The sequence below is a fragment of the Pezoporus wallicus genome, unplaced genomic scaffold (assembly GCF_028554395.1).
Source record: "Pezoporus wallicus isolate ANWC-B61680 ecotype Strahan unplaced genomic scaffold, APGP_CSIRO_Pwel_v1 contig_14159, whole genome shotgun sequence".
NCBI lineage: Eukaryota > Metazoa > Chordata > Aves > Psittaciformes > Psittacidae > Pezoporus > Pezoporus wallicus.
Window position 1 is genome coordinate 746776 of NW_026642380.1, and position 12283 is coordinate 759058.

At 48.6% G+C, this 12283-nt stretch overlaps 1 protein-coding gene across 1 annotated transcript; it reads left to right on the plus strand.

The window, feature by feature from the left end:
* The first annotated feature begins 928 nt into the window (after positions 1-928).
* On the plus strand, positions 929-10554 carry LOC130610087 (uncharacterized). The gene is made up of 9 exons (XM_057429672.1): positions 929-1601; positions 2472-2585; positions 3189-4874; positions 5640-5739; positions 6384-6532; positions 6700-6812; positions 7543-7632; positions 8532-8654; positions 9033-10554. Exons 1-9 carry the CDS (start codon positions 1541-1543, stop codon positions 9225-9227), a joined length of 2631 nt encoding a protein of 876 aa, XP_057285655.1. The 5' UTR covers positions 929-1540; the 3' UTR covers positions 9228-10554.
* Positions 10555-12283: the final 1729 nt, after the last annotated feature.

Consider the following 12283-nt stretch of genomic DNA (forward strand, 5'->3'; position numbering starts at 1 on the left):
TAATATCTATCTCAATCAACATATTGTACCTGAAAATCTAGCTGCCATAAACATATTCTTTGTAACACTTTTCAGCTGAGTTATTCCATTCTGTGTAGGAATGTCAGCACAAATTTATTATGGCAAAGACACCAGGCTTTAATATTAACACCTTGCTTTTAACCTGCAGTAATATTCTACTGACGATGAGTGTGGAGCAACCTTGTTGCCTCAAAGCTCTCCTGGAAGGGTGAGCACAGTTAAAGATGACTGTCCTCCAAAGCACTGAAGAAATCAGTGGAGGCATTGCAGGGATGATGCCACACAATGGGAATGTGCCATCATGCTCCAGTGGGCTGCCTAGAAGAACATCACAGCTTGATGCTGTAGGGCCTCTGCAGAGCCACCCTTGACCACCCAGTCATAGGAGTGGGAAACTCTACAATGTTCTACATCTGTCATCTTATCAAGAGGCTGAGAGTGGAATTTGCTGTAACTGGGGCTGATGGAGACATAAGCTGGGTCCTGCATGGGAACAGTCCCCACACTGGCCCATTGCTCACCAATAAAATGATGGGGGAATGTACCCAAATCCAGGCAGGTGTTGTCCCTCTTTTCCATCAGAGCTCTGTCAGCTCCCACAGAACAGTCCCCTGCCTAATTCCCATTGGATCCTGAGTCCAGTGTCCACTGCTTTCCACTGGTAAACACCTCAATGCCCTGATCCCATATTCTCCACGGGAAGCAGTAGGAAGCTGTGAATAGGTCCATCGTGTCTCCTTTGGGATACAGCAGTGACCATGGCACTGCCTGGTATTCACTTGTTGCCTGTATAGCTCTGGAAAGCCACGAAAGCTCCTCTGAATTAATCCTCACACCAGTGGACTCCAGACTGCATCTTTGCATGTGCACCTCAGTCATGAGAGCCACTTCGGGGGAGTTCTCCATGAAGGTGGGCAGAGAGGCTGGATTAGATGGATGTGGAGTGACACACGGACAGAAGTCACCTTTAAGGGAATGGCACTGCCTCTGCCCTGGGTTTGCCCAGCACAGGACGCTGCTGCCAGACATTCAGAGCTGTGACAGGGACAAACAGCAGGACCATGGCCAGTGTTAGGAGAAATAACTGGTCCCGAGGGAGCTCTTGGGCTTGCAAAGGGCTTGTTTGCTCCAGCAAGATGGATTTGTTACAAAACCCCCTCCATTTTAACCGCTGCAATTTCCTCACTGGCAGCAGCAAAAAGGCAGCGACAGGAATAAAGCCTTGGCCTTGGTTTTCAAGTGGCCTTTTTAACAAGGGCTAATCAACAGTAAAATTAAGAGGCCCCCGGAGGGAGCTACCAGCGGCCCCGGCTGACTCACAGCGAGAAATTTATTGCGGCACGGAACTCATCTGCATTTCCTCCCGCAGGCGGAAAGGGAGCGAACAGGAGATGTTTGTAGGGAAAAGGGGTGGAGAGCAGGGAGGAACGCGGGCCAGAGGAGCTGCTTTGGTTATAAAGAGCTAGGGAAGCAGGAGAGCAGCACTTCAGCCGCTGCTGGGTCCGCAGCGGGCTCTGCGATGGCAGACAGGAAACCTGAGTCACTGCATTCCTCCATAGGGCTCTTGGGCATTTCCGCAGGTAGGGATTGAGTCTTCTTGGCATGGGAGGATGAGGTCGGGATTAGCTTGCCTGGACAACCCCCTTTCCAAAGGGGGCTAAAGAGCCTGTTTAGTCGGAATCTTCTCTGCCTGGGTAATAGCTTTTAGATCCGGAGATCCCGGTGCCTGTTCCAGCAGCCAACAAAATATTTGTCTTGGCTTTCAAGTGCTGGCCTGAAGCTTTGGACTCGATCCATCCTGGGTGGGAAGCATACCAAAACTTTTTGGTAGTCATTTTCATAAATGCTTTTGATTTGTATGCACTTTCCTTTCCTTTCCTAGCTGTTTTCTCTGCAGCCGTTTTCATAGAGTCAGAGAATCCCAGACTGGTTTGGGTTGAAGGCACCTTAAAGCCCATCCAGTTCCAACCCCTGCCACGGGCAGGGACACCTTCCACTAGAGCAGCTTGCTCCAAGCCCGGTCTGACCTATTCTGTGCTCACTGCCTTTCGTTGGCTCCTTCTCTGTGTTTCTTCTCTCTGAGTGCTGCCCCTTCTCATTTTGGGCTAGTTTTCTGTCAGCACCATGTTTATGTGACCATCTGCAGTGTGTGTGTGTCCCTCCCTCCCTGTCTGTGTCTGTGAGCTGAGTTTTACCTTGTCCTGACAACGGGGGAGCACTTTCAAACGTGATTAAATTCAAGTTTCTTAAAGCTGAGCACTCAGAAAGAGGTGAGACCTTGTACACAAACCGAGTTACAAGACACCCTTCTGCTCCCCTTAGGTTTCACTGTGTGCAGGTCTTGCACTGTTGTTTGTTCCTGCTCCCTGCGCTTGCCACTCTGGTTCTCTCCTGGTTTTGGGGACAAATTTACAAGCTCTTCTTCTCTCCCCCTCCCTTGTCACTCACAGGAGCACTCTTACTGGCGGTGCATTTCTACAGCTTGCCCCGAGCAGCCCCTCTGATCCCCAGCACAGCTCTGGGCGTCCTTCTGTTGGTTTTGTCATCTCTTTTGGCATATGCAGGTAAGACTCAGGGGTGGCCAGCTTCAAGGCCTCCCCCTGCTGTAGCTTTGCATGTACTTGGTCTTGTCACAACCTCGATTCATTCTGCTAGCGGGGTGTGTCAGCACAGCAGATTTTTCTTCCAGAGACAACCAAAGGAATCCATGTTAGTTCTGACCAAATGCTTTACCAGCATCTCCAAGAGTTTTAACAGACTGAATACATGTTTTCTCTAAAAACAGTTCCCAGGCTTCCATGGATTGAACTGGCAAACGTGCAAATGCCAAAAGAACTACTTATGTGAGAGAAAAAATCACTGGCTATAACAAAGTCCACTCTTCAGAATGAATGCTGAGTTGTTTCTCCCTGTGAATTTGGAGTGATGAGCTCCCCTCAGGCATTCTCATGACCACAAAGTGTTGTGCTGGTGGAGTCTTTACAGTCATGTCTACACAGTGTAATAGTGCAGACCTACCCAAACTCATGATAGCTCTGTCTAGCATCATGCAGGACCTGTGCAGTTCCATGTTAGCATAGTGATGATGCTTCCAACACACCATGTGCCTATAGCATAGCCTACTGTCTCAAAATCACAGTCTGTCTCCATTATTGTTTGTTTTACAGGAATTTGGAGAAGCCTAAGAAATGCCTCCCTGCTCCTGTCCCTCTGCCTGACCATCTCAGTGTTCTGGTGTGGCTATGGAGTGGTCTTCATCCTGGAAGGGCAAGGAATTTTGAAGGACACTGGCAGTTTCCGCAATGCCGTGGTGCCTGGCCTGGTCACCTTTACTTTGGCTCTCCTCATTATTGCAGCAGTGGGTTTCCTGTGCAGAGAGGTCATCCTAGCTATGATTGCTTCTGCTGTCTCATTTGCCAGTGCTCATGAAGTTGCCATGCATTACAGCCCAGCTTTCGGTTCCTCTGCTGTGGCTTGCAATTACATGGTTGTCTGCTTGGTTGGTGGCTACTTTGCTCTGGGCAGGATTCTCTATTTCCTAACCAAAGAGAAAGCTGCCCTCCCCGGCACAGATCTGGCCAAGAAAAAGAGCCATGAGCAGATCCAGCCCTCCAGTGGCAGCATGAATCCCTTTGTAGTCACGGGTCTCATCCTGAACATGCTGCCTGCCAGTGTCTTTGGCTGCAGGCTCCTGGGTGTCACTGGCAAACTCTTTATTGGTCAAGTGCCCTGGCTGTGGGCAGCTGGGATCTACCAGATCGGCATCTGCATCTTATCATACCGTGCCATGGATGTGCTTATGGCTACATTCTTTGGTTTCACTTCCATCCTGAAACTGGCTGGGGGCTATTGCCTTCTGTACCCAACCTGGCAGCCAGAGGAGCCATCTTTCCCTACTCCAGTCCTGGTGGTTTTTGCAATTCTTTTTGCTGTCCTGGCTCTTTTCCTCACTCTGAAGAGCCCAGTGGATGGCCTCTATTTGCTGGTTTACATGGCTTACTGCATTGCATTAGCTTGCTGCCCCAAGGGGTTCTTTGAAGGTGGACCCCAAGGCGTGGATGTGGCCATCTTTGTGGCCTCAGCCTTGATGACTCTCATTCACCTGTACAATGCGAAAGCAAGTGCCAAGATCCCAACAGGGAAGGGGGCTGTGAAGGCCCTGCTTGCTCGCAGCTCTTTCCTGAAGCTTCGTGAAGGGCCAGACCTTCATGCTCCCTACCTAGGGTATTCCAGATATGCGGACGCAGAAGTACTTGGCTATGCATGCAGTGTCCTCGCTTCTTTTGCTATCACAATGACAGGGGACCCACAGGCTCCGCTTGCTACTGTTGTAATTCCATGGGTAGTGGTAGCTGGTGGGATCCTGAAGCTCCTAGGTGGCTCAGTAGCCTTTGCCCGGGGTAAAACCCTGGAGAGCACTGCCTTCATTCTCTATGCTGTCATGTGGATCGTCTGGGGCTTGACAAGATATGCTGGCCTCTATGACACTACCAGAAGCTTCCACACAGCAGTAGGCATCATTGCTTTCATGCTCTTCAATGGCTTCATTGTCTTCTGCACACTCTTCTTAAACATCACCTGGTTCTTTTACTCCCTCACCTTCTTCCTCATCACCATCAGCTTCTTGCTGGATGCCATCCATGCTCTTCCAGCTGGCTATGACATTGCTGCCACTCTCATCTTTGGTCTGATCAGCTTTTACTGCTTCCTGTCTGCCCTTTGCAACAGCATCTTTGAGGGTTCCTGTTTGCCAATGGGTAGACCCATTGTGCAGCTTAGTGGTGTAGGGGGAGGAATGACCAAGTGCCTTCACCTGCCTGCCAGGAAAGCTTCCTCAGTCAAGAGAATTGCAGGTAAGAGAAATACATAGGGTGTAATGTGGGGTGGAGGGTAAATTCTGGGAGGTTCTGTAGCAGGACATTGTTCAATCCAGATGTGGAAACCATGATAATCTGATGACATTTTGATGAAGTGGACCAAGTTACCAGAGTCATTAGAAGCTAAAGACACCAGGGGAGAAATAGGATCGATTCCTTTGTAGCAGCTGGGTTTAGCAGTGGATTTTCTGCTGTCTGTCCTGTATCATGAGGGTGCTGAGGCGCTGGCACAGGGTGCCCAGAGAAGCTGTGGCTGCCCCATCCCTGGCATTGTTCAAGGCCAGGTTGGACACAGAGGCTTGGAGCAAGCTGCTCTAGTGGAAGGTGTCCCTGCCCGTGGCAGGGGGTTGGGACTGGGTGAGCTTTAAGGTCCCTTCCAACACAAACCAATTTGGGATTCCATTATTCTACGATCATATCCCTGTCTGCTCATCCAACATGAGATACATGAAGCCACAGGAAGCTTTGTACAGAGAAAACAGGGCAAACGCATGGTGCTTGCTCTCTCCACAGGGCTGAATTTCTTCTGGCCCTGATGAACGTGGCCCAGAACTCCCCTAAATGCCAGCTCTCCTCTTGGATGAATGCTAGAAAATGCACTGTCAGAGGAAAAGCTTTGTTAGTTGGGAACAGGAGATGAGAGCACCGAATTGGCTGTATTGTCTGTGACAGCTCTTCCGTGAATTACAGCCCTTCACTTCTAGTCACTCAAGGGGTTCTGCCCTGTTCACATGCCAACAGATATCCTGAAGAATGGAGGGACTTGCGGCATCCCCACAGATACTGTCTATGTGCTTGTGGCAGCCTGTAACCGCCCTGATGCCGTGGAGAAAGCTCACCAGTAAGTACTTGTCTTGCTGCCCCAGTGAGGGCTTCCCTGGGTTGTCTAAAGAAGCCTCTAAGGCTTAGAGCTGCTGCTGAGTAGTGGCTACAGCAGCCATCGAGATATGAGATGCACAGCTTACCCTTCATGGGAACAACAAGGTGAGGAGCCTGAGGGAGAAGATGTGAATGAAGAAAGGAGACAATTGAGCTGCAGTTGTCTTCTAGGAGACTGAGGCAGGTGATGGAGCTGGGTAGCTTGGATATCACAAGGAAACCCCCAAAAGTGGCAAATATGCCTATTCGTAGGTATAAATGGTCACAAGCAAAACACCTCTCATGTTAAACGAATGCCTCTGGCTGTGCTTCTGTAAGCAGACAGGACCCCTTGTATTGGTGCACTTTACTTAGAACTTGAGCAGTTGGAACTGCTATCCATCACTGTGTAAGAAGCTTAAGCTTCGAACTGGAGCAGGCATCCCAGGTTGGCAATAGTCACTGCTGTCCTTTCCTGTCAGGTCATCCATTGAACAGTCCTACTTTTACTACAGACTGATGACCTGGGGCAGAGCCTACACACCTTGTCTTTACACAGTTTCCTTTCCAGCTTGAAAATCAATCCCCATCTTACTCCCAGGCTCATTTCTCTCACCTCCTTTCCAGGTCCAAGCGCCAGGCTCAGGATCGCCCCATGTCACTCTGGATTTCTAGCCTAAAGCAACTGGAACCTGCAAAGCATTTGTTCAGTCCCCTCCTCTGGGACTTCATGGAGGCTGCCTGGCCATCTCCTATTAGCTTGGTGGTTCCCAGAGGTGAGGAAATGCTGTGACTTCCAAGCTGTCCTGGAGAGCTTTGGCTTTGAAACTCCAACTGGAGCTGCATCCCTGCAGTGCCACATGCTCCGTGGTGATATTTCTGGCACGATCTTTGTGGTTGCACCGATGTACATCCGTAAGTGTGGTGACTCTTCCTCATGCAGGTGAATGGGTGGACTTCCTGGGGATGAAGGACTCTGCTAAATACGTGGGTACCCCTCAGAGTGTCGCCATCCGCATCCCCGACTGCTCTGTCACCACACACCTCATCGACCTGGTGAGTGGCCAAAACATGCTCATCCAGCAGCACTGGACCAGACCTTGCCCTTCCACTGCCCGGGGAGCAGGCTTGGTGTCAGTCACCAGCACCCAGGCCTGCTGGAAGGGAGGTTAGTGAGAGACTGGAGCACCCTGACAGACCTAAAGGCATGTCCCACTCCTCTCTTGCTGCTTTTCTCAATGGAGATTCCTAACATGTCCAGCCTTGTTTTGGGATTGAAAAGTGCTAGAATGAGTAAATCCCACAAGAAAAATATCACTAAGAAGCAGTGGGGAATGCAGGCAGCTGGTCGCTGATTTTATTGCAGCAAAGTGACTAGAAGGTTTAACCACCAGGTCAGAAAGCCAGAAAAGATGCAGTTCACAGAACCCTTTGAGTTCCTACATAGAACACTTCTGTCACAAGCATGGGCCAGAATAGCCAGAGGAACTGTGATCCTCCAGATGTTCCGATCATCTCTAGGAGAGACACTGTAGGTCTTTGGCAGTTGCTATTGCTGGAAAACAGAATATTCTTTCCTGAGCAACACCAGTAAACCCCAATTCAGCAGGGTGTTAGTCACCCATACACAGATTTGGTGGGACCTATGGAGAAGATGTCTCTACCTGTGAGTCACACTGAGTTCTCTTTAGTCACAGGGACTCGTGAGTGAACTTCAGAGCTCAAGTAATCTGTTTTAAACAGCAGAACCTGCTCAGAGCTTTTATTCCCATGTTTCTGTCACCAGGTTGGTCCCATTGTGGTCACATCAGCTAACCCAACAGGAGAGGCAGACACAACGCACCACAACCAAGTGTACGCCAAGCTGGGAGATAAGGTAACTGGGGCTCTGTGTCTCTTTATTCCAGCTGGTCCCAGAAGATGTGGGATGGAACAATACAACCACTTTGTTTCCAGCAGACAAATCAATAGGGGATACAAAGCATCTGGGAAAACATCTCATTAAAAACCTCTTAAGGACACTCCTCATATTGGTGTCAGTGAGAAAGTGTCAAAGAGAGAACTTGATTCTTGGTCTGGGAGACCAAACCAAAATTCTTCTGATTGATACAGCCTGGTTATGGCTTGGCAAAGTGAGTTTGTTCATCTTCCAGCTCAGAATGATATAGGCAACAAAAAAGAGTCTACTTTGCTTACAAGCAATAAAACCAGCGATGCCTGAATGTGCCTGTGCTCTGATTGGTTTCGAGATACCAGAACACAGCGGATTCCCACCTAAAGGTGAACCTGGTCTAAAACTGGTGCCAAAACCCCAGAATATTCCTGTCTTTTAGAATTTTCTTAAGTTCTGGAAGTACAATGATCAGGCCATTGAAATGGCTCCTTCACATCACTGCTAAACCCTGAGCATACCACATTTCCTGTGTTCATGGCAGCTTATGTGAGGGCAGTTTTAAACAAAAGGCAGCAGAAATCTTCCACCTCTAACTCCTTTAAAATCTGATTTTCTACACATTTCCTGTGTGGATGGGACTTCTTCAGAGCCCCTCAGCTGATGTAGACCTGCCTTTACTGTCCTGCTGATCCCACAGGGAGCTTTCTCTCTCTCTCTCTGCTTTTGTTAAGTTCATTCATCCCAAATTCATCCCTCAGTATCAATACAGTGGGGCAGGAAGGAGCGGATTTGGCTTTGATAATAACTACCTGCTGCTGAGAGGGGGAAACTGACCTCTCTTTTCCAAGGGGAACTTGGTGTGAACATCTGCTGCTTTTTAGGTGGATGCAGTTCTTTGTGATGGGCCTTCTCCAGAGAACATTGCCTCCACAGTCGTGGACTGCACCAAAATCGACAATGGAAACATAGGGTTCTTCAGAGTTGGCATCATCCCCAAGTCTCAGGTAAAATTAACCTTGACTCTATTTCTGCTCCCTTTCTCCATCTCCGTTAAGTGGGTTTCAGACTGGGGGGTTCTTGGTTCCATAAGGAGGTGAAGAAATCTGTGGTAGCATGAGGAGTTATCATAGGGTGGTGTGAAAGAGCAGAAAAACAGAGCTCCATGTTGCCTGTGTCCTGATCCTGCCTCTGGGCCACCATTACACCTCTCTGTGTGAGGTGAGACTGATCCATTTGTGTAATGAGGTCTGAGATCCAAGGTCGTGGGCATCCATGGGGCAGGCTATCCACTGGAAGAGAATAGGGCATTATTTCAATAGCTGGAGAAGAAATCACTGCTTTCCCCTAATTACTGACCCACTCACAACAGAGTTTACTTCCAGGTGCTGCAGATACTGGAGCAGGTGCAGAAGAAACACGCTTTGGTTCCTAACAGTGGCCCTTGCACCACAAAAGGCCATGCAGAGCATGGGAATCGTGGCCATGCTGTGCACAATGGGGTGGGCTCGGCCGCCTTGGAAGAAGCAGTGCCGGTACAGCCCCGCGACGATGGCTGCGAGAATCACACTCGCCTCTGACTCTGTGCAGGTCAAGCAGTTACGTGCTCAGGAGGGAATTGTGTGCTGGAAAATGACATATAGGTCACGTGTGGGGAATGGGAGAGGTTTCCCAGCTGTGGGGTGACTTACTCATCTTCCTATACTGCTAAAATATCCCAGTGCAGCGCTGACTGACACACCACAGTCACCCAGACGTACAATTCACTTACAGAGACTTTCACTGAAGATCAGACACAACCAAAGGAAGTGTTATACCAGTGACAGACTGGCCTTAGAGTATCAGAGCTTTGTTCCTCCCAGGATGATTTAATACCTTCGGTTTGGGGCACAGAGTAACGCGAAGTGTTTCATGATTATGTGTTGGTGGAAAAACTGCATGAAACTTGACGTGGGAGAAGGGAAGATGTATTCAGGTGCTATGCTGTGAATACAGTAGATGTTCTGAAATAGATGAGGCAAAGCATCGCCTCAGGAGATGTGCTATCTTCTGATACATCTTCTCAAATGGAGCTCACAGAACCCAACACTAATAAGAAATGTCATTAGTTGAGGTGCCTTTTTCTGTATTTCAATCAGTGTGGGGGTGTAATGAGTCCAATAATATCTCCTTAGAAGTGCTAGAGCATTATGGAAGACCCTTCCTTCCCCCGTTATCTTAGAGTATGAATTTCAGGAGACTCATCTGCACTGCATTTGAGGGTGCTAGAAGCTGGTCCCTTGCCCTACAGCACAACTGTACACATCTCATCATACGTTTCCTCCAGAGTGCAGATTTAGTGCAGAGTGGTAGCTGCTGACCAGGAGGAGGCAAAAAGAAGTTTCAGACTAACAGGAAGAGTTTTCCTTGGCAAACACTGCGTGGCTGCGCAGGTAATGGTGCATTTAGCCTCTGAGAACTGTTGATCTTATTCTTACCTGACTCAGGTGCAAGGTGCTGATCAAATTCCGGATGAAACCAATGAAACCAACACCCCATCCCTGGCAGTGCTCAAGGCCAGGTTGGATGGGGCTTGGAGCAACCTGGTTTAGGGGAAGGTGTCCCTGCCCGTAGCAGGGTTTGGAACTGGGTGAGCTTTAAGGTCCCTTCCGACCTAAACCAGGCTGGGAATTCTATGAATTGATTCATTGATTTCACCTGAAATTCTGCTGGAACTTAACCGTAAATGCTGTGCAGTCAGAGGAGCTCAACCTCTACGAGCTACAGCAACACCAGGTCTTCCCAGCTTGTTCTTACAGAACTGGCTCTCTTCCTGCAGAGAAAGAAAATGCCAGATAATCGAGTTTCTTGAAGAATTTTGCTGATCTGTTTACTGTATCTCTTTGGAATTTATTAAAACTGATTTTTAGAAACCAATAAAATATTTTGAAACCAATAAAATAAGTATTTTAGAAACCAATAAAATAAAAAACCTGGGGGTCAGAGGGTTTGGGATGTCAGGATGTTATTCGGGATCCTGGCCAGGCATGAAGGATCTTGCAAGGGAATCAAGCTGCATCCCTTTCCATGGTGGGGAAGAGGGCAAGAGAAGGTAACTCTTAACATCACCCCCCTGGTGACAGCTCCCGTGCTGAGGAGTGCTCATGAACTCTTTTCACCCCCGAATGAGCTGAATTCATGAGCTGAATTCACCCCTTTCTTTTACTCAGTTATCAACCCCAACCATAAACACTGAAATCTGAGGGAGAGGGATAAGGAGAACTAATCTGGAGAGATGCTGAAGCATCACAAAGCCTTTTGCAGGAAAAGAGCCCTGGATTAAATACAGCAAGGATGCTGCTGCCCTGTGCTGCAAATAATGGCACATTTCAGTGTGCTACGAGTCCAAAGTGATTTTAAAAGGTGGATTCCTCACAAGGTGCCTCACCTGGCTCCATCCTTCCTCTTTCACTGTCTCCATGGTGCTTGTTTCTCACCTACAGAAGGTTTTGGTCGCAGTATCAGGACACTGGGAGAACGTGGGGAGGAAACAGTTCTCACTTTGCTGAGTGAGGTGCAAGACAGGGAGATATTTCAGTTCAGTTCAATCCTTGTTTCACCCCACCCACACCTCTCCTGTGCACGAACAAACTGGAAAGAAATAGTGGAGGGAGGAGGAGATACAAAAGAGATATTTCAGTTAAATGAAGGCAAAAAGAATTCCTAATATTTCCAGAGTTTTCCCAGCATTCAGCATGAAGCCAAACATTTTTAAAGGGGAGTGGGAGAGAGAAACAAGAGCTGCCGTTTCACGTGGCAAATCCAAAACACTTCAGCCAGACAACGTTGAGATAAACATTTGGACACTGCTGAAAAGTCACAGATCAAATCCATGTTGAGCTGCTGACAATATCTATCAAACATTTTCATCACTAAAAATGGAGGGTTTGATCAGAAAAGTTGCCCAGGCTTCCTCAGAGGAGACTTACTGAGTCCTCCTGGTGATGTTCCTCTCCTGTCTTGCTTAACAGGAAGGAATTGCTCCATTGCGGTGTACCAGAGGAGTGGAACAGAGGAGGACTTGCGGTCCTCAGACCCCCATCCCAGGAAGTCGGAAGTAGCTGAGGAAAACCAGACTTCTGCAAAAGGCCAATTCTGGTTGCATTGTCAATGACTCGGAGGCCTTTAGGCCTCAAAGGTCGCCCTGGGAGACAAAATAATGTCATGAATGGGCTTCTTTGTGAAAACCCCAAATTTCAATCCCACTGGGATTGGAAATAACCCAGAAAGAAGGGCTGTCCCACGTTGATTTTGCCCTTTGTGGAGTCTAGACACACGTTTCAATGGAAAGAAAAAAAGTGGAAAATAGGGTAGTGTATTTTCCAGTGGCAGGAAAAAGCCAGCTCACCCTCCTGAGAATAGAGCTGTGCCATAGGAACAGGATCTGACTCAGCGACATCTTCAGGGATGCATGTTCAGAGAGGAAGGGTGTCATCACAACCACCTTTGAGTGAAACCAGCTGAGCAGAAGCCTTGAGACATGGGCAAAGTTGGGAATGTCCTTTGACCGACTCCAACTTGGGGAAGCACCAGAAGGTGGGAGCTCTGCAGGGACAGGATCCTCCCCTCTTTGGCCTCTGCTCCTGAGATAGTCAAA

Bases quoted from the DNA above. Each gene is read 5' to 3' on its own strand.
- LOC130610087 (XM_057429672.1), top strand. From the start codon at position 1,541: ATGGCAGACAGGAAACCTGAGTCACTGCATTCCTCCATAGGGCTCTTG. The intron at 4,875-5,639 runs GTAAGAGAAATA...ACATGCCAACAG, and splicing joins CTCAGTCAAGAGAATTGCAG to ATATCCTGAAGAATGGAGGG. The intron at 7,633-8,531 runs GTAACTGGGGCT...GCTGCTTTTTAG, and splicing joins ACGCCAAGCTGGGAGATAAG to GTGGATGCAGTTCTTTGTGA.